This window comes from Xyrauchen texanus, chromosome 26 (assembly GCF_025860055.1).
Source record: "Xyrauchen texanus isolate HMW12.3.18 chromosome 26, RBS_HiC_50CHRs, whole genome shotgun sequence".
Taxonomy (NCBI): Eukaryota; Metazoa; Chordata; class Actinopteri; order Cypriniformes; family Catostomidae; genus Xyrauchen; species Xyrauchen texanus.
In genome coordinates, this window is record NC_068301.1 from 30,214,216 (window position 1) to 30,234,600 (window position 20,385).

General features: G+C 36.0%; 2 protein-coding genes across 3 annotated transcripts in view; one reads left to right on the forward strand and one right to left on the reverse strand.

The window, feature by feature from the left end:
• The window catches only part of LOC127619583 (adenylate cyclase type 2-like), a 109,599-nt gene extending 99,012 nt beyond the window's left edge, over positions 1-10,587 (forward strand). The window contains exons 17-25 of one of the 2 annotated variants that reach the window (XM_052092468.1): positions 1,474-1,590; positions 3,957-4,141; positions 4,837-4,921; positions 5,975-6,133; positions 6,932-7,078; positions 7,779-7,886; positions 8,107-8,221; positions 9,918-10,042; positions 10,129-10,587. In XM_052092468.1, the coding sequence (XP_051948428.1) occupies positions 1,474-1,590; positions 3,957-4,141; positions 4,837-4,921; positions 5,975-6,133; positions 6,932-7,078; positions 7,779-7,886; positions 8,107-8,221; positions 9,918-10,042; positions 10,129-10,281 (1,194 nt within the window). In that variant the 3' untranslated portion in view covers positions 10,282-10,587. Of the gene's footprint in view, positions 1-1,473; positions 1,591-3,956; positions 4,142-4,836; positions 4,922-5,974; positions 6,134-6,931; positions 7,079-7,778; positions 7,887-8,106; positions 8,222-8,338; positions 9,895-9,917; positions 10,043-10,128 lie in introns of those variants that run through there. The other variant, XM_052092469.1, reaches the window with a different exon arrangement.
• A 227-nt stretch (positions 10,588-10,814) lies between these two features.
• cfap90 (cilia and flagella associated protein 90) lies at positions 10,815-17,536 on the reverse strand. The gene is made up of 3 exons (XM_052092474.1): positions 17,401-17,536; positions 11,936-12,052; positions 10,815-11,774 (listed from the first exon to the last, which is right to left on the reverse strand). The coding sequence occupies exons 1-3, from the start codon at positions 17,515-17,517 to the stop codon at positions 11,598-11,600; spliced, it is 411 nt and encodes a 136-aa protein (XP_051948434.1). The 5' UTR covers positions 17,518-17,536; the 3' UTR covers positions 10,815-11,597.
• Positions 17,537-20,385: the final 2,849 nt, after the last annotated feature.

Consider the following 20,385-nt stretch of genomic DNA (forward strand, 5'->3'; position numbering starts at 1 on the left):
CATCTGAACATGAATACCCAGGATTAATTATTAACCCAGGGCAAAGTGTGAACAGTGTAAACATGAAACATGATAATCCCTAAAAGGAATTATTTAGCATAATGTCTAAGCTGCATTTCATTATACAACGAAAGTAGATCCATGCTGCCACTGTAGGTTTTTCAGGCTGGAATGAAAGGCAAAGCTCGGGAGAAAAATCCATGTACCTAGAAAAATTATCCCAGCGATGTTGTATTGAGAAGAGGAGGGGACCCAGCATTGAACCCTGCGGTACCCCCTTGGTAAGTACCGCAGGGTTCAATGGCTTAGACATCACTCGCCTCCAAGGTGTCCTAAAACATCTACCTGTGATGTATGACTCAAAGCAGTGGAGTACAATTCCCATGATACAAGTGTTGAAAGATTGAATAGAAGGATCTGGCGATTTAGACCCTGTCCCAAATGGTGCATTAAGCCCTTTGAGAAATGCTACCAGAACTACTCAGCAGCAGGGTTAAAAGAAAACCTTGAAACAACTTTAGCTATGGAATTCTTGTCGATTCAGAGCTCACACAGAGCAGAATTAGTGTCAGTTGTATTCAGTGATTTATCAGTGCGGTTATCACTGTACTAGAGGTCTGGCTCAGCATCCAATAATGTGTTTTACTTTCTGGGTTTTCAAGTTGTCAATTTGTTGTCTTAATGTTTAGCTGCTTTGCCGGATTTTATGATACACATCGGATAAAATTGTTTTGTGTATTCTGTCCCCTTCACAGGACACGCATGATTTTCCAGTTGTAATTGTAAACAATAAACAGGGATAATCATGAAATCCAAATAAAAGAAATAACATGTATTTTAACATTTATTTGAGAAGAAAGTCAAGCGATTGCTTTGATACATTGTAGAATGACAATCATTGGCTGCGCTTCAAAAAAGGCTTGGAGCTTTGAGCTTCGCCTTACAACATTTACAACCTGTGTGCAATGCTATACCATGGATAACCTTGTAACTTTGCTCCATAAAGTTCATGTTGGTCATATGTAAGGACCTTTAGGGGTCTCAACTGCGTAGTGTGCTTTGGATATTTTGGTGTACGTGTGTAAAAAGTTTGGTTACGTTTGCACTCAAAAGATGTAGATCGATAGGGGGCAAGAATTGGTCACAAAGTAGAATATTTACATTTTTCCTCACCACAAACACAACAGGATCAACATGCTTCACACATCTCAACAGTATCCACAGCATCCAAAGCATCTATTCTGCCAAATATGGCAATTGTGGTCATCTTCTCTGCTTTTCCCATCTGCTTGTGCACTACATTGATTGGCGCATGATGTAGCTATGTTTTTTATGGAATTTTACACTAATGTGTTCTGAGCTTCTGTGAAAATATTAATTACACAATGCAACAGGAGTGTTTAACTAAGATCAAACGTGTCTTTCTGTTGTAATAGTCTAGATTGTGTCTTTCTCCATCTGTTGGGTTTTAAGTTCTTCTTAGGTGATGAGAAGATGGTAACAACAACCCCACTGAACTATTCCAACATCAGTATGGATGGTCCGTATGGTCAAATCACACACTCTGCAAACAACAAGTTCTACTTGCCAGTAAGTTGCATGGAATAGTGTGCTTCTAGCACATAAATCATTGTGAATTTGCTTCTCAGAGAATGTGCAGTAAACTAAATTAAATTTTATTCACAGATCTGCATAAAAAATGCTTTCTAAATCCTCTGTTTAGATGTGGTATTCAAACAGAACAAGGCCTTTGTGTCTTAGGTTTAGCCAAGAGCCATAAGTTAAACCAATTTGTCAGACACCTGCATTTTTATGTAATAAGCCACTTTTTACTTATGTGATATGTGTATGACCACACAATATAACCATTCCACAGAGCTTTATAATGTTTTACAAATTAATACTGGAAAATGTAGTTACACATTGAGATCAGTGTAGTGCTTTTATGACTTGAGCCTTTAAAGGTGCACTCATTTATTTTTTTTCCTCATTAAAAAGTTATATTTATATTTAGGAAATCATGAGCACTCACATTAAAATGAAGACTCCAGTCATATCAATAACATTATAAAAGCTGTTTTATTCTACATGGAGAGGGTCCACACATGGGGGCTGCCATGTAAGAATCACATGACCAGCTGAATACTACTCGCTTAATCTCAGTACCCGTCCTGATATTTGACACTTTCACTCATTGATTAAAGTAATCATTCCAATATGCATTGTAAAAGACATAATAATAAAAAATGATGGCATAATATAAACTATTTATTTTTGATTATAAGTTTAAAATATGATATATTCTAAACGTATGGCCAAATATTCAGATATATACAGATACAGTATATGCATAGTTTAACAGTAGAGGGAGACACTCAATTACGTAATGCGCAATACTTCATGGGAGTGGACGGTCACTACTGAACACTTGCTACAATTTCCGTTTCCATGGTAACAGTGACTTCTCTGATGAAATTTACTGGTGACATTTTTTTGCATCTATGTGGCTCATATGTATGGCGTCATTTACCTGGTGATTTACCTGTGACTTACAGAGTCAGCCAACCTCAGTTCAACACTTGTATCTCAAGCAATGTACATATTCAAACAGTGTGGGGTGATGGTAAAGCATTCAACTCAAATTTGTAAGGTGCTGTCTTCACTGAAGGTACAATTGTTCTGGGCAAGTCCAGCATTATGGATGTGACATTTGCAGTAATAATATAAAATTTTACTTTATATCACTCATTACTAGCATACCAAAAACATCTGTATTAGACATCTAATACAGATAACAGAACGTTTTCAGTTTAGAAAAGTTTTTGTTTCCATTTTTATTAACTTGCATTACTGATGTGACAGAAAATGACACATTTCTTTGTGGACACTACAAATTTTGAAAAACACAATCCAGAAATAAGAATAGCCACAGAATGGGAGCCTGGGTATATCAGCGAGTACTGACTACCACCCCAGGAGACGCGAATTCAAATCCAGGGGGTGCTGAGTGACTCCAACCAGGTCTCCTAAGCAACCAAATTGGCCCTGTTGCTAGAGAGAGATTCACATGGGGTAACCTCCTTGTGGTTGCGATTAGTGCTTCTTGCTCTCAATGGGGCATGTGGTAAGTTGTGCGTGGATCATGGAGAGTAGCATGAATCGCCACATGCTGGGAGTCTCTGCGGTGTCATGCATAGTGAGCCACGTGGTCTTAGAAGTGGAGGCATCTGAGACGTGTCCTCTGCCACCCGGGTTGAGGCAAGTAACCGCACCACCACGAGGATCAACTAAGTAGTGGGAATTGGCAATTCCAAATTGGGAGAAAAGCGGATAAAAAAAATTATTGGCCACAGAATGTAGAAGAGTTGGCATGCCTAAGAACAAGTCATATTTATTTTGTATTCATTGTCGTTTTCACATAAATGGGGAAAAAATTGTGTTACGGACATGATATCTTATGGTTACGGACGTGATGGTTGTGAAAGTGGCACTTGCATCATGATGCAAAACCATCCCCAAAACGCTTTAAAATCTGCATACTTTGACCTCAGAGACATATTATATTACGTTCTAATACCATTAAGGCTACATGATGAATTGAGACAAGATTGAAAATGCAATTTTTCCATGGTAGGTTGAAATTTTTGTGGAATTGCCCTTCTGGCAGACTACCAATGCAGCCAGGTAACTCCACCCCTTTTGCTACATACGGCAAGCCGAGAGCACTGAGTGCGTGAAGTGTTCAACATTACACACTCTGTTTTGAGGGTTGAAGAATTGCATCATCCGGGTACTCTTAGTAAACTTCTTTTTGTTGCATTTTCAGTGTTAAAATACTACTCACACTACTTACACTACAAAATGGTGTAGAATAGTGCAATTTAATGCCTGACCTTATTGTGACTGGCCCTGATGAATGTATAGATGTATTTAATTGGCTTTCTCTTCCCTGACAGTACTTCATCTACAGTTGCATTCTGGGATTGATCTCATGCTCTGTATTCCTGAGGATAAACTATGAGCTAAAGATGATCATCATGCTCGCTGCAGTTGTGGGTTATAATATCATTATTCTCCAGACGCATGCCTCAATACTGGATGATTACAGTAGAGCCCTCTACAAAGCACAGCAACTGGACCGGTATTGAACTCCACATACATGTTTACACATAAATAACTACATGATGAATTGAAATGGCACATATATTAGGTTGAGAATTGTAGGGTCAATTTTTCCAGAAGGTATCAAAAGACATCTTTCAATATCACATAGGATTATGAGTGACAGGTGCTGAGATGACCAGCTTTTGTGGGGTCCTTTGAAGTGACTTGCAGAAGGACAACATAGCTTCCTAATTTCTGTCCCATTTCATCTTTCTGTGATGTATTTATCTGTTAATGATTATTTTTTCTTTGGTATTATCATCCACACAAGTAACTTGAGAGATGGTAGTTTTTCTTAATGGATTAATATTAAAGGGTTAATTCACACAAAAATAGAAATTCTGTTATAATTTTCTCACCTTCAAGTTGTTACAAACATGTATGATGTTTTCTAAACAGTAAAAGTGACTTTCAAGCTCCCAAAAATTACAAAAAGTGCCATAAAAGTAGTCCATATGTATTATCTCATAAGCTTTGTGTGATGAACAGACCAAAGGTTTAGTGTTATTTGCTGAAAATGTTCCCCTCTTTCCATACCACACTGACATTATGAGCTTGAGTAAGGATAGTCTGCCACAGTGATGCTGAAAATTACATACTGTAGTATACCTACTCCTATGTTTGTCTTCTATGATTTACAATCTTCTATGTTCTCTTTCTATTGGTTTTCAGGCCAGGTGTTCTCAAAAATTTGAAAACCATGGGCTCTGTGTCATTGTTCATTTTCTTCATCACTTTGCTTGTGCTGGCAAGGCAGGTGAGTCTCTCAATCTTTCTTTCTTGTGTAGTAGGTTAAATCTTTAAGAGGTTCATTTAAAGAGGTTTTTTGTTAGCTATTTGTAACGAGAACCACTGTTTCATATAAAGAGATCAATTAGATTTTCAAGGAATACATGTTTAATATATATACTTTATATAACTTATAAGTTAAAGGGACAGTTCACCCAAAACGAAAATTCTCTCATCATTTACTCATCCTTGTGTGCGTCTCAGATTTGTATGACTTTCTTACTTCAGCGGAATACAAACGATTATTTTGAAGGATGTACAGTATGTGTTTTTGTCCAAACAATGAGTTCAAAGTTCCAAAAAGGACATAAAGACATCATAAAGGTAATCCATACGATTCGAGAAGATTCAAATGTTGTTAAAATATTACAATATTGTGGTTGACAATGAACTGTCTTCTGTTTGCTCTCTGCCTTCCATAAAGAAAACCATTAGTGTCCAACTCCACATCTACTTTAAAGAAACCAGCTATTCAGATTCACATAGATGTTAATAGTGGAGGTGTAGCAGTTCAGATAAGATAATAATGACATATCACAAGTTATTCTTTCAGTTGTGCCTTGCCTTTATAAATATGCATAGCACAATAGAGAAAGGATTTTTTATGTCCGTATGTTTTTAATGTGAGCTCTTAATTCACTTGCCAGTGACTTTTTGTCCCTAGATAAGAAATCTGTCTGAAATGCATAGTTAGCAGATGCATTCGTCATGTCATGATCAGGTGATAGATAATCTAGGGACAGATATTTCTCCAAAGCAATGAAAGAGACAAGAATATGCAAAAACAAAAAACTGTATACTCCCATTCAAGGTGCCAATTCCAATAATTCTGGAAATCTTTTCCGTGATGAATGAGTGCGCAAACACAAAGCTGCCACACAGAGAAAATTGAAGATGTTTTTCATAAATATGTATGAACTGTCCTTGTGTGCATTTAAATCTGCTTTGTTTGTCATCTTGAAAGCCATATAAGGTGATCAGATGTGTACCATCTCTTTACTTCTGTGTCCTCTTGTAACAGAATGAATATTACTGTAGGTTAGACTTCCTCTGGAGAAACAAGTTTAAGAAAGAATGCGAGGAGATTGAGACCATGGAGAACCTCAACCGGGTGCTTCTGGAGAATGTGTTACCTGCCCATGTGGCTGAACATTTCCTGGCTCGTAACTGGAAGAATGAGGTGAGCTTGCACCTGACTTCGTAGTTAGATCTGAGACATACTAAAGGTCTTATGTTTCAAAACAGAAGAAAAAAACACCTACCAGTAATTTTTGTATACATTAAAGGAAGAGTTCACCCAGGAATGAAACTTCTCTTATCATTTATTTACTCTAATGCCATCCCATCCCATGGCCTAAACTTTGAAGCTCCAAAATTACTCCAGTGGTTAAATCCACGTCTTCTGAAGCGATATGATAAGTGTGGGTGAGAAACAGATCAATATTTAAGTATGTATTGCTATAAATCTCTACTTTCACTTTCACATTCTTTGTTTTTGACTGTTCAAATTCTTTGTTCATATTGCCACCTACTGGGAAGGGAGGAGAATTTATAGTAAATTTATAGTAAGAAAACAAAGTCACACACATCTGGGATGGCTTGAGGGTGAGAAAATGATCAGAGAATTTTCATTTTTGGGTGAACTATCCGTTTAATCTTGGTTCATTAAATTTTTGCATACACTTATATGTTTAACATTGAAAGTTGTATATGTTAACATTAATGCTCTATTAACCAACATGAACAATGAACAATAGTATTTTGATAAATTCACAATAATCAAGATTAATAAATGCTGTGATGTTAGTAAATGTTAGGTGTTGGTTCATACCTAATGCATTAAATGCTGTTAACGAATAGAACCTTATTGTAAAGTGTTACCAAAAAACATAAAGACCTAATGAAACTGCTTGTATGGTTGGACATATTTGTTATCCTCTGCATCACATGTATATTTTTGTGCTGTTATTTTTGACAGGACCTTTACCACCAGTCATACGATCTGGTGTGTGTTATGTTCGCCTCCATTCCCGACTTCAAGGAATTTTATACCGAATCAGATGTTAATAAGGAGGGGCTGGAGTGTCTCAGACTCCTCAATGAGATTATCGCAGATTTTGATGAGGTAAAAATACAAATGGTGTATGTAATAAATGTAATAAAGATGCTATCTTTAGTTACATAAATGTTGTGTAAAGCTGAATGTTTTGATGACATTTGATGAAAACTATCTATTTGCCTGTCTGTCTGTCTGTCTTATTCAAACTGACTTCAGACTAAGCTTCAAACAGCTTTAAAAATTAAAGGTGCTGTATGCAATTTCAGCCATCCTACTTCCATGAGACTGAGCCTTGAATTTGCCACACCCCCTCTTTCCAAAACCCTGCACCCCAAAGATACCAAAATAAGCTTAATTGAGAGCAGAAACGTTGTTAAAAACAACAGCTGCAAAATAGCGCCCTCAACTGACAACTGTTATGAACAACACGGCATAAAAATGCATAATGCCTCAATTCGCTGGTACTACAATACTATGAGAACGCGCAAAATGATTGATAGGCAGAAAGCGACATTTAAAGCGGCCCACGAACACATTATTGTTTGTTGTTTACAGAGTCCAGAGCTTATTTCAGTCATATATTTCAGGGAGTAGTAAAATTTTTTGCATACATTTCCATGAAAGAATAGCTTACAGCACCTTTAAAGTCTGTCTTGATTAACTTTATTTTTCTTGTTGATTCATGTTAAAGACTACATCTATCATTGCCACTCTGCTCTGATCATTTCATGCCCTAAACTCATAATAATATTGCTGTTCATGACAGTTGCTGTCAAAACCCAAATTCAGTGGAGTAGAGAAGATCAAAACTATTGGCAGCACATACATGGCTGCCACTGGACTGAATATCGCCCCCGGACCAGAGTACACACAGGTAAGAATTTGAGCTCTTCCATTTGCTCATAAATTCTCATTCTCATAATGATTATACTGGATTGATTGCAAGGTTATATTAGCTCTATTGTGAGATCTGCCTGTGGTGCTTAAAGCTCGATATGTGGTTTAGAATTTTCAGTTGAGAAAGTCGTAGGATGTAGTCAGTTCTGGGATTTTAAACAAGTGAAATGATCATTTCCTGTTATTATGTTTCTAAGGACCATGACCGGCAGTATATGCACATTGGAACGATGGTAGAGTTTGCATTTGCTTTGGTTGGGAAGCTTGACGTCATCAACAAGCATTCTTTTAATGACTTCAAGCTGCGAGTGGGTAAGTGGGGTCTATACATGATTAAAAAGTTAACCCTCACACCCAGTAACAGAAGGCACTTTCCAAGAATAGGGTTCACTTTGGTGTCCTATGTTGTTTTTTTGTTTTTTTTATTAGATGCAGAAATCACGTGTTTTCTGTGGTAAGTACTATTAGATATGTTAAACTATTATCATAGCATAAAATTAACCTAGTTACATAAAATGAAACAAAATGTTGTTTATATTTAGGTTATATAAACGTTATATTTCGCTGTGTCACGCATTTGGCACGCAACCCTGTTACTGCATAATTTTACCCCATTACAAAAATGTTTACATTCCTTAAAGGAATAATTCACCAAGAATGAAAATGGTCTCATCATTTACTCTCCCTCATGCCATCCCAGATGTGAATGGCTTTCTTTATTCTGCAGAACACAAACATAGATTTTTGGAAGATTATCTCAGCTCTGTAGGTTCATACAATTCAAGTGAAAGGTGGCCAGAACTTTGAAGATCCAAAAAGCACATAAAGGCAACTTAAAAGTATTCCATATGAGTCCAGTGGTTAAATCCAAGTCTTCTGTAGAGATGCATTCACTTTGGGTGAGAAACAGATCAATATTTAAGTAAATTTTTACTATAAATCTCCACTTTCACTTTCAGAATGTGAAAGTGAAAAGTGAATAGTAAAAAAGGGACTTAAAGCTTCTGTAAATCTTCATTTGTGTTCAGCAGAAGAAAGAATTCTTACACATCTGGGATGTCACAAGGGTGAGTAAATGTTGAGAGAATTTTGAGCTTTGGGTGAACTATCCCTTTAAAATTGTTAGACAGGAAATACCAACATTTGATACCTTTGTATATTAAGATGGGAAGACAAGTAAATAATATTTTCTCAATTTCTACAAATTGAAATGCTGACTACATTTGTCAAACTCAACCTTCCAACTCTTTTACCAAAGTCATTGTATGAAAAAATTTATGATCCAATATATTGTTTTATTATTCATTAATTTATGGGAAATAAGTTTTTCATTAATTACAAAACATTTGGTTCCAAACTCTGTTGGGTAAGTTACCCAAAAATATAATCCACTATAAATAACTAATTACTTCTCTAAAACTGTACTCAGATTACTTTACCAATTACTTAATCGAAAAGTAATCACATTACCAATTACTTTTGTTTAAAGATACTTTTTAAAACACTTTTCACAGAAAAGTTTTGTTTCCACTCAATAAATTCAAAATAATGTCTATAATTCCTCGTTCATTGTTACGCACAATTCATACACTCAGCACCACGTGTTTCTCCCTTACAATGACTCATTAGGGGTGCACACCAGTCAGCTCTCACAAAAACCCAAACTGATGAACATTTAAACATAATTTATGATTTAAATGTATTCTATATAAATAGTTTTACTACATGTAACCTTATTAATCCACTTACTTTAAAACCTCATTGAAAATGAATAGGACATAAAAAAAATTATAGATTTAGTTTACGACCAGAGGTTGGCAATCGACATTTTTAGAAGGTCAAGCACAACCTTTTACTGACACTTTGTTGAAAAAGCTTTTTTCAGAGTTTCAGGCCTTATTTGTACCCTATTCATGGAAAGTCCCAGTAACTGACGAGAAGTGTCTCAAAAGCCTGTGGTACAGAGACAATATCACATGTTTCAAATATTTCCGTTCTCTCTCCTCAGGAATTAACCATGGTCCATTAATTGCAGGCGTAATCGGAGCACAAAAACCGCAATATGATATCTGGGGGAACACTGTAAATGTGGCCAGTAGAATGGAGAGCACAGGGGTGCTTGGGAAAATACAGGTATATCCTTGTTCTAACCTACTCTGTCTCTCATTGGTATTCGGGAGTCTATCAGTGCATCGCATCTATGATTTTCTTTTCCCCAGGTCACTGAGGAGACGAGTCGGATCTTACAGACGTTGGGTTACATGTGTTCCTGTCGAGGGATAATAAACGTAAAGGGCAAAGGAGATCTCAAAACCTTCTTTGTTCACACTGAGATGACCAGATCCTTATCACAAGGGAATGTAATGCCTTGAACCTCAGTCTCACGAAGACATACACCAAGTCAAACCATCGTTGACAAGATAACGATTAAACAAATGTACAGTTCAATATCTATAAAGGTTTAACATTTACAGTAATGGAGCACTATAGCATTCTGTTTGCACCACATACACCAGATTTTTTGCATTGCTTTATAAGTAATGGATGGCTCGAGGCTATTTGTAACCAGACTTCTCAACAACTGTGTGTTGCCCAATCCATAATTTAAAACAGCTAAAGTTTTGTAAAATAAAGAACAGTTAACAAAGGCAGCCATGTTTTGATGCTATAATTTTGTTTTCCATTAAAATTTCTATATAAATGTGAAAGTGTCTGTTAATGAATCTGTTATTGACTTTACAAGGAATGTGTTACAACATGTAACAAAAAACTAAAAAGAAAGAAAAAATATTTGAACCTTTTTTATATATAAGGGTGACTGAAATGAAATCACTCCAGGTAATATTTCACCTTAAAATCGAAAGAAAAAATTATACATTTTATTTAACATATTTCATTGTTTGCATTGTGACACTATTTTCATTACTAATAATCTCATTTACCTTAACATTCTCATTACTGTAATGCACAAAAAATAAATCTCATTTTCATTTCTGTAATGCGTAAAAAATGATACAAATCTTGTATACAAAGATTTCACTGATAATTTAAAAACATTATTACAGTTATGCTTTAAAAATGTATTGTATTACAGCAATGACAATTACAAATAAATTTAAAACCAAAATGTCTGGATACACAATGCAAAATGTCTTAAAGGGATAGTTTCCTAAAAAGTTTAATTCTCTCATCATTTACTCACCCTCATGCCATCTCAGACATAGATTAAACCACTGGAGTCTTATGGATTACTTTATGCTGCCTTTATGTGCTTTTTGGAGCTTCAAAGTTTTGGCCACCATTCACTTGCATTGTATGGGCCTATAGAGCTGAAATATTCTTCTAAAAATCATCATTTGTGTTCTGCAGAAGAAAGAAAGTCAAACACCTGGTATGGCATGAGGTTGAGTGAATGATGATAGAACTTACATTTTTGGGTGAACATTCCCTTTAATGTATTTATTCTTCTTTTGATTATGGAGTGAAATATAACTTAGACATGTTCTTGGCAGATTTTGTTAGATTAACCCTGAAAAATTTAAATAAATTCTGCTGTTTTATTTATATTATATTATGTTTGAATGCTAGTTACAATCTAGTCTGCTTGTCCCTGACATACACATACACAGACATTTGTATTGAACAATGATGTTTGTATTCCCCATTGAATATACTCTATGTGAGACACTTAGATGGGTGTCACAGATCCATAGCCTTCCTCCACTGTCCAGGTGATTCCATTTTTGCAGTAGAAATCAGAGCGAATCTGAGCAACACGACCAAAATTTCTTCCAGAGTGATTCAGTGGTAGTGAAAATCGCCCATATACAGATGAAGACAGAACTGGTGCTGGCCTAGATGACTCCTGAGAAGGGGGAGGTTGGCATGAAATGTAACACGATCAGCTCTAGAATGTGTTCATCGTTAATGTGCATTTTATTCATCCAAAAGGACCACACACAATGCATGAACAGTTTAGCTGACAGTGACTGTCCTAAGGGAAAGTTTTGGGGGAAAACAACTCACCTCCTTAAAAATGTCCAGGCCCCGGGCTTTGGCGTGCTTACGGTCATCTCGGTGGAGTTTGTTATCATAGCCTTCAGTGCTCTGGTGTAAGCAGTCATACAAAGACCTTTCTGGAGCCTGTTGTACAAGAAGAAAAAAACTGAATCGTTTTAGAAAGGATTTATTCGAATATTGAGTCTAAAGGCAATAAAACAAAGCTACTGAATCAACAGTTTTGATTACATTTTAGAGTAGGAAGACATTTGGGTAACTTGCTTGGCATTCTCACTTAAAGAAAGATTCCAGGTTCATTACAAGTTAAGCTCGACCAACAGCATGATGATTACCACCACATTTTATTTAGTCCCTTTTAAAAAAAAAACAAAAAAGAAAAAATGTATGTAAGAGTGGGACACTTACAATGGAATTGAATGGGGCCGGTTTTTAAAGGGTTTAAAGGCAGAAACGTGAACCTCATAATTTTATAAAAGCATGTGCATTAATTCTTCGGTTAAAACTCATTTGATTACCATTGTAAAGTTTTTTAAATACTTTTTATGGCCGTTTTAGATTAACAGCATTATGAAGTTGTAAAATTGTCTATAAATTTGCACAGAAAAGGTAAGAGATTTTATTACACTAAAATCATGTTATCACATATATTGTGGTTTTACTTTTGAAAGAATGAGTATTTCATGTTTGCAGATTAGCACCATTTACTTCCATTGTAAGTGTCTCACTTTAACCCACATTTCTGCTTTTTTTAAATAAAATAATTACAAAATAAAATAAATTTTTGTGATAATCACTATTTTGCCACAAATTTAGTCTATTGAGCTTAACTTGTGTTGAACCTGGAATATTCCTTTAATGGAAAGAAGGCACCCCCACAGTGCAATGATATCAGAAAGTTTTACTATAGTACTTTGATGTACAGTAATATTTGGACACTTGAGACATAAAACATATGAGTACCATTGCATTGGATACCAACATTTTAAATAACAATTTTAAAAATATAGAACAAGCTAAACATAAAAAAAGAGTTTTGGGGGATTTAAATTATAATATATATCCTTCAAAACTAAGACAAAAAGTATTAGGACATTTTCTGGTTTTCTGGTTTCTGTGGAATGGGTAAGAAAAGTGAAGTGAGTTCTTAGGAAAGGACTAGCATCAGTTCAGAATCAGAATCAGAATGAGCTTCATTGCCAAGTATGCTTACACACACAAGGAATTTGCCACGGTGACAGAAGCTTCCAGTGCAATAGAATCCAACGTATATACATACATATAAACATATATACATATAGTGACATAAAAAAAATTAAAAAAGATATAACAGAAAAAAAGAGAAATATACAATAGTGCAATAATGTTGATAGAATATTTTATATACAGATATACAGTTTTTTGCAGGTGATGTGACGTAATGTATTGAAGAAGAGGAAGGATTTGTTAAAGAATATAGTAGGAATGGATGGATTGAATTTTGCACATGGTTGTATTGACCAAAGGAAAGTATTTGGGGGCAGTTTTTACTGTTCATGAGGTGGACGGCCTGAGGGAAAAACTGTTCCTGTGCCTAACTGTTCTGGTGCTCAGAGCTCTGAAGCGTCGACCAGAGGGCAACAGTTCGAAGAGGAAGTGTGCTGGGTGAGTGGGGTCCAGAGGGATTTTACCAGCCCTTTTCGTCACTCTGGAGGTGTACAGTTCTAGCAGGGTGGTTGGGGAGCACCAATAATCCTCCAAGAGTAGAAATGTATCAGCAGTGCCTGTGGCAGGTTGAATTTCCTCAGGTGGTGAAGGAAGTACCAGCTCTGCTGGGCCTTTTTCAAAATTGAGTCTATGTGGGTCTCCCACTTCAGGTCTTGTGAGATGGTAGTGCCCAGGAACCTGAATGACTCCACTGCTACCACAGTGCTGTTTAGAATGTGAGCAGGGTTAATGTTGAGGTGTTCCTCCTAAAGTCCACTTTCATCTCCACTGTTTTAAGTGTGTTGTTTTGATTGCACCAGATAGCCAGCTGGTCAACCTCCCTTCTATATCTCATCATCATCTTATATGAGGCTGATGACAGTAGTGTCATCTGCTAACTTTAGGAGCTTCACAGAGGGGTCCTTGGCGGTGCAGTCATTTGTGTACAGGGAGAAGAGTAGTGGCGAGAGCATAAATCCCTGGGGGGCCCCAGTGCTGATTGTAAATGTGCTGGAGGTGAATTTCCCCATTCTCACTAGCTGCTGCCTGTCTGTCAGAAAGCTTGTGAACCACTGACAGATAGAGCCTGGAACAGAGAGCTGCGTTAATTTAATTGATAGGAGAGCGGGGTTGATGGTGTTAAAAGTCGAACTTAAATCAGCAAATAGTATCCTTGCATAAGTCCCTGGTCTGTCTAGATGTTGACGTACAGTATGTAATGCAAGTCCAATATTGACTGAATCATCCACAGACCTGTTTACTCTATAAGCAATTTGAAGGGGATCCAGAACGTGTCCAGTGAAGTCCTTCAGGTGGGCCAACACCAGTCTCTCGAATTACTTAATGACCACAGACTTCAGAGCGATAGGTCTGTAGACATTAAGTCCTTTGATCTTGGATTCATTTGGGACAGGGATGATTGTGGAGCATTTAAAGCAGCAGGAAACTTCACACTGCTCCAGTGAGCTGTTGAAGATCTGTGTGAAGATGGGGGCCAGCTGGTCAGAACAAGATTTTAGACAAGTGGGTGAAACAATGTCTGGGCCCTGTGCATTTCTTTTCTTCCGTTTCCAGAAGACCCGGCACACATCATCTTCACACATCTTAAATGCATGTTGAGTAGCGGTAGGGGGAGGAGGGTGGTGGCAGGAGGTGTAAATGTTTGTGAGCTGTGAAGGTTGGAGCATGTGTTGGGTGTGAGACTGTGTGTTGATTTTCAAATCTACAGTAAAACACATTCAGGTCATTAGCCAATTGTTGATTCCCTGCAGTGTTGGAGAATGGTGTCTTTCAGTACTCTCCACACTGATGCAGGGTAATTAGCTGAAAACTGTTTTTTCAGCTTTTCAGAATAGCTTATTTTAGCCACTCTAATATCCTTTGTCAGTCTATTTGGCCTGATTGTATAATATTTTATCCCCAGTTCTGTAAACATACTCTTAGTCCTGATGAAGCTGCCTGAGGTTTGCTGTAAACCATGCTTTGTAATAGTTTTATGTAAAATAAAAAAAATAAAAAAAATCCTAGTAGGAATGCACATGTCTTCACAGAAACTGATATATGAGCTCAGTATCTGTGAGCTCGTCAAGATTGGTGGCTGCAGCTACAGAAACACCAATCAGTGCAGTCAAAGCAGGCTTGTAGTTCCAGCTCTGCTTCATCGGTCCATTGTTTTAGAGTCTTTAATACAAGTTTAGCTGATTTAAGTTAGTGCATGTAGGTCAGAAGAAGATGAACCAGAAAGTGATCAGAGAGTCCTAAAGTGCTATTATACGTTTTTTCAGTCATTGTATTGTAAACAAATCTGCGCTTTTATTTTGTATGACTTTTATTTTGTGCCTAACTGCATGTGGGACAGAGTGATATGCATCCTTTATTGTTGTTTAGCAATGATCCTGTGTATTTCTGTCTCTGGTGGGGCATGCAATGTGCTGTTTGTATTTGGGCAGTTCACGTGTGAGATTTGCCTTGTTAAAATCTACAAGAATAATAATAAGTGAGTCCGGGTATTGTTGTTCCGTGTCTGTGATCTGATCAGCCAGCTGTTGCAGCACTGCGTTCATGCACACCTGTGGAGGAATATAGACACTCACAAGGATACATGAGGAAAACTCCCGTGGCAAGTAGAAAGGCTTACAGTTTATAAAGACTGCCTCTAAATTAGGACAGCACATTTTCTTCAGCATTGTTACATCTGTACACCAACATTTGTTGACGTAAAAATACGTTCCACCTCCTCTCGTTTTCCCCATTAACTCTAAACAGCTGGAAGCCTGAACGATTTGTATGTTTTGTTATTTGTTACAGTTTAAGTGTGGTTTATGTGTCCAAATATTTTGGGCCACGGTAAAGATTAAAGGGATGGTTCACACAAAATGAAAATTCTCTCATCATTTACTCACCCTCTTGCCATCCCAGAAGTGAATGACATTCTTTCTTCTGCAGAACACAAATTAAGATTTTTAGAAGAATATCTCAGCTCTGTAGGTCCATACAATGCAAGTGAATGCTGACCAAAATTTGAAGCTCCAAAAAGCACATAAAGGCAGCATAAAAGTAATCCACAACTATAAATTCTTCTACCTGCCCAGTAGAACAAAAACAAAAGAAGAAAATGAAAGTGAAAGTGGAGATTTATAGTAAAAGTACTTAGAGAGTTGAACTACCTACAGAGTTGAAATATTGTTCTAAAAATCTTTGTTTGTGTTATGCTGAAGAAAGAGAGTCAAACACGTCTGAGATGTCATGAGAGTGAGTAAATGATTAGAGAATTGTTATTTATGGGTGACCTATCCCTTTAAGGAAAATGTGTGGGGAGTTTTCTGGTCACAAAATTTATCAATATTGGAAAAGAATATATATATATATATATATATTTTTTTTTTTTATTGCACATTGATTGAGCAACATAATGTGTGAAAATAAATAATAACAGAAGGTTGTTTTGATTGAAATTATTATTTATTTTTTTTAAAGAAAAGAATTACCTTTTTTACTTATAATACTTACAGGGCAAAGTGTGTTAACGTAAGCAAATAATTTTGAGACAGCAAGATGCTTTTTTTGAGAAACAAATTAAGATAATGCAAATAACCACTTCAGAAAAGGGTTCAACACTTTCTGTTCATTTCATCTGAAGAATTCTATAAATCAATTAATCTCCATTGTGATTGGGTTGGTCAATATGTGCCCACATTGGACATTCTTCATAACAAATATTTACGCTACACATATGAAAAACAATGTGTTTGATAGGGGGCTCTAGCTGATACAACAAGGGGGCTTTTACCCCAAATACTTTTTTTCACTTATTGGACAGTTATTAATAAAAAAAAAAACAAAAACAAAAAAACATTTTGATTTAATGACCTTGAACCAAAACTGAAAATTATAAATAAGTATTTTGTCTCAAAATAAATGTAATCATTTCAGAAATTCTCATGACAGACATTTGCAACATTTTAAATATGATAAAATATTAGATAAAATTACCTCAGAATCAAACTTAAGACATTACACTGATCTCATGGATCAGGAATATGTTGCAGTGTGACACACAGTATTGTGGTTGTTTTTGATGCTGTTTGAAGTTTTGTGAGAAAATAAAATCACAAATGCCCTTTAACACAGGGGGGCCTTTAGCCTTGTTGTACCCTACTACAACCATATGGTTAATGTCCAAAAACACATGGTATGACCATGATAGTATATCCAAAAATAAGTACTTTGTACCATGTTTTTGTAAGTGTTGTCTTTTTTTAAACTGTCATCTTAAGTTGGCCTCTTACCTTGGGGATAGTGTTGAAATATCGCATTTCTTGGAGATCTGTCCTTCTTGGTGGTATATAGCTGAATACAGACAGAGTGGAAAGAGGTCTGGATTTCGCTTCTGATAGTACGTCCATTAAAACAGGTGTTAATGCAGCCGCACTTCAATCGCTTGAGAGGCTGACGTCATATGTTTACACGCGTCTGCGGTTGCTAGGAAACAGCTTTAAGAAAAAAATACGCGTGTGTCGATAAATTAATCGTACGGATGCTTAAATTTCTCTATTGTATAATATTATGTTGGAATGTAATTGAGATTGAAATGGAAAGTGTATGAAATCTCAAGTTTGTCAAAGTTGGTCTGTCTGTAGCAATGGTGAAGTATAATTTTAAGCAGTGACCTTGCATGACGAATGTGTTAGCTTGAACAATATGTGAACCTACACAAGTGTGTTTAAAAAAAAAGGACTTCAAGATCCTTTATAAATATCAGCCACGTTGATTGCTGTTGCTTTTACAGTGGCAATCATATTTATAACAAACCTTTTTTGCACAGTAAAGTTCCATTTTTAAAATAACATAGAATTGTGAACATTATGATATATAAAGGATATCGAATATAAACAGAATAAGTCAGAAGTTTACAAACATTTAGGTTGAAGTCATTAAAACTAATTTTTAACCACTCCACAGATTTCATATTAGCAAACTATAGTTTTGGCATGTAATTTAGGACATCTACTTTGTGCATGACACAAGTAATTTTGAACTACAAATCAATCCCAGAACAGCAGCAAAGGACCTTGTGAAGATGCTGGAGGAAACAGGTTGACAAGTATCTATATCCACAGTAAAGCGAGTCCTATATTAACATAACTTAAATGATGCTCAGCAAGGAAGAAGCCACTGATCCAAAACTGACATTAAAAAGCTTGATTACAGTTTGCAAGTGCACATGGGGACAAAGATCTTACTTTTTGGAGAAATGCCCTCTGGTCTGATGAAATAAATTGTCCATTATGACCATCGTTATGTTTGGAGGAAAAAGGGTGAAGCAAGCCGAAGAACACCATCCCAACCATGAAGCATGGGGGTGGCAGCATCATGTTGTGGGAGTGCTTTGCTGCAGGAGGGACTGGTGCACTTCACAAAATAGATGGCATCATGAGGAAGGAAGATCATGTGGATATATTGAAGCAACATCTCAGACATCAGCCAGGAAGTTAAAGCTCAGTCGCAAATGGGTCTTCCAAATGGACAATGACCCCAAGCATACCTCCAAAGTTGTGGCAAAATGGCTTAAGGACAACAAAGTCAAGGTATTGGAGTGGCCATCACAAAGCCCTGACCTAAATCCGAAAGACAATTTGTGGCAGAACTGAAAAAGCATGTGTGATCAAGGAGGCCTGCAAACTTGACTCAGTTACACCAGTTCTGTCTAAAAAATTCCAGCAACTTATTGTGAGAAGCTTGTGGAAGGCAACTTAAAACACTTGACCCAAGTTAAACAATTTAAAGAAAATGCTACCAAATACTAACAAAGTATATGCAAACTTCTGACACACTGGGAATGTGATGAAAGAAATAAAAGCTGATATAAATCATTCTCTCTACTATTATTCTGACATTTCACATTCTTAAAATAAAGTAGTGAAACTAACTGACATAAGACAGGGAATGTTTTCTAATGAGTTTATATGTATTTGTGTATGTAAACTTCAGACTTCAACTGTATATATATATTATATATATTTATAACTTTAAAATAATATATATATATATATATATATATATATATATATATATATATATTATTTTTATTTTTGCATTTTTTACATGAGAAAGTGAATAAGCATCCAATGTCAATGATTAACTGCTGGTTCAGGTCCACTGAAGATCAAGAATGATGCATTGTGCTTTTATTTGTCAATTAAAGTGTTCAGAGAAGCCCTATCATTGATATGCTTCATAGAGAGATAAGTTGACTGAGCTTGACATATGATGCTCTCAGCTTCACAAAAGAATCAGTCTATCATTTCAACCTCATTTGGAGCAGTCAGTGATAAAACCAAGTCAGGAGCTAATACAGCGTAGCATCAGAAGAACATCCGATAAAGGTCTTTATTCATTCTGAGTGAAAAAATTTAAATTAAAAATTAAATTACTTCTCCACCCACATGCTAATCAATGGATTACTGTCCTATTGTTTTGTGCCATTTCAGTAAAGTTACTATACCCAACTCTGAAAATTAGATCAGCAGTTATATGCTATTATTTTGACACTTTTAAAGGGAGAGTGCAATGTTGCAGCAGTGGCATAACATTAGTATTTAACATGTTTGTATATATGTAGTTCTGTAACTCACATTGCAATGTTCTTCAGAGACTTTGTGATCTGTTTCAAGGCAAAAATACAGTGCATCCAGACAAAGACTTTCTTCTTGAAGCTATCTTCTTGCAAAAGCATCCCAAGAGTAACACTGTTGTTTTTTTATCTGGTCCGGGTAAAGACATGCCAACCCTGACAAAGAAGAAATGCAGAAACTCCACCAAACAAGTCAATCTAGATTAGGATATTCATTTACAGTCCAACAATCATTCTGAAAGAATGATCAAAGACAACTTGCCACTTTTATTAGAATATTAGAACCAACCTAAATATTGTTAGCTTTAGAAGTAAACATTATATATATAATATAATTTAATTGTAAATATTTTACAGTTGTCATTATTATCTCTTTATCTGATCTAGATAATGCCTGGATAATGAATGTAAAAACTTGAATAACAGCGCTATCTACTGAACATTCATAAAAGTGCAATAAGGTAAAGCCCCCGTGACAATATAAAAGTCATACAAAATAAAAGCGCAGATTTGTTTTTTATTTTTATAAATTTGTTTACAATACAATGACAGAAAAAACTTATAATAGCACAAAGTTTTTACAGTGATGCTAAATATTTAATACAATTATTGCATTATCCTGGTCCTGTCAATAAATAAT

Bases quoted from the DNA above. Each gene is read 5' to 3' on its own strand.
- cfap90 (XM_052092474.1), bottom strand. From the start codon at position 17,517: ATGGACGTACTATCAGAAGCGAAATCCAGACCTCTTTCCACTCTGTCT. The intron at 12,053-17,400 runs GTAAGAGGCCAA...CTTGTACAACAG, and splicing joins ATTTCAACACTATCCCCAAG to GCTCCAGAAAGGTCTTTGTA. The intron at 11,775-11,935 runs GTGAGTTGTTTT...CCCCCTTCTCAG, and splicing joins GCCTGGACATTTTTAAGGAG to GAGTCATCTAGGCCAGCACC.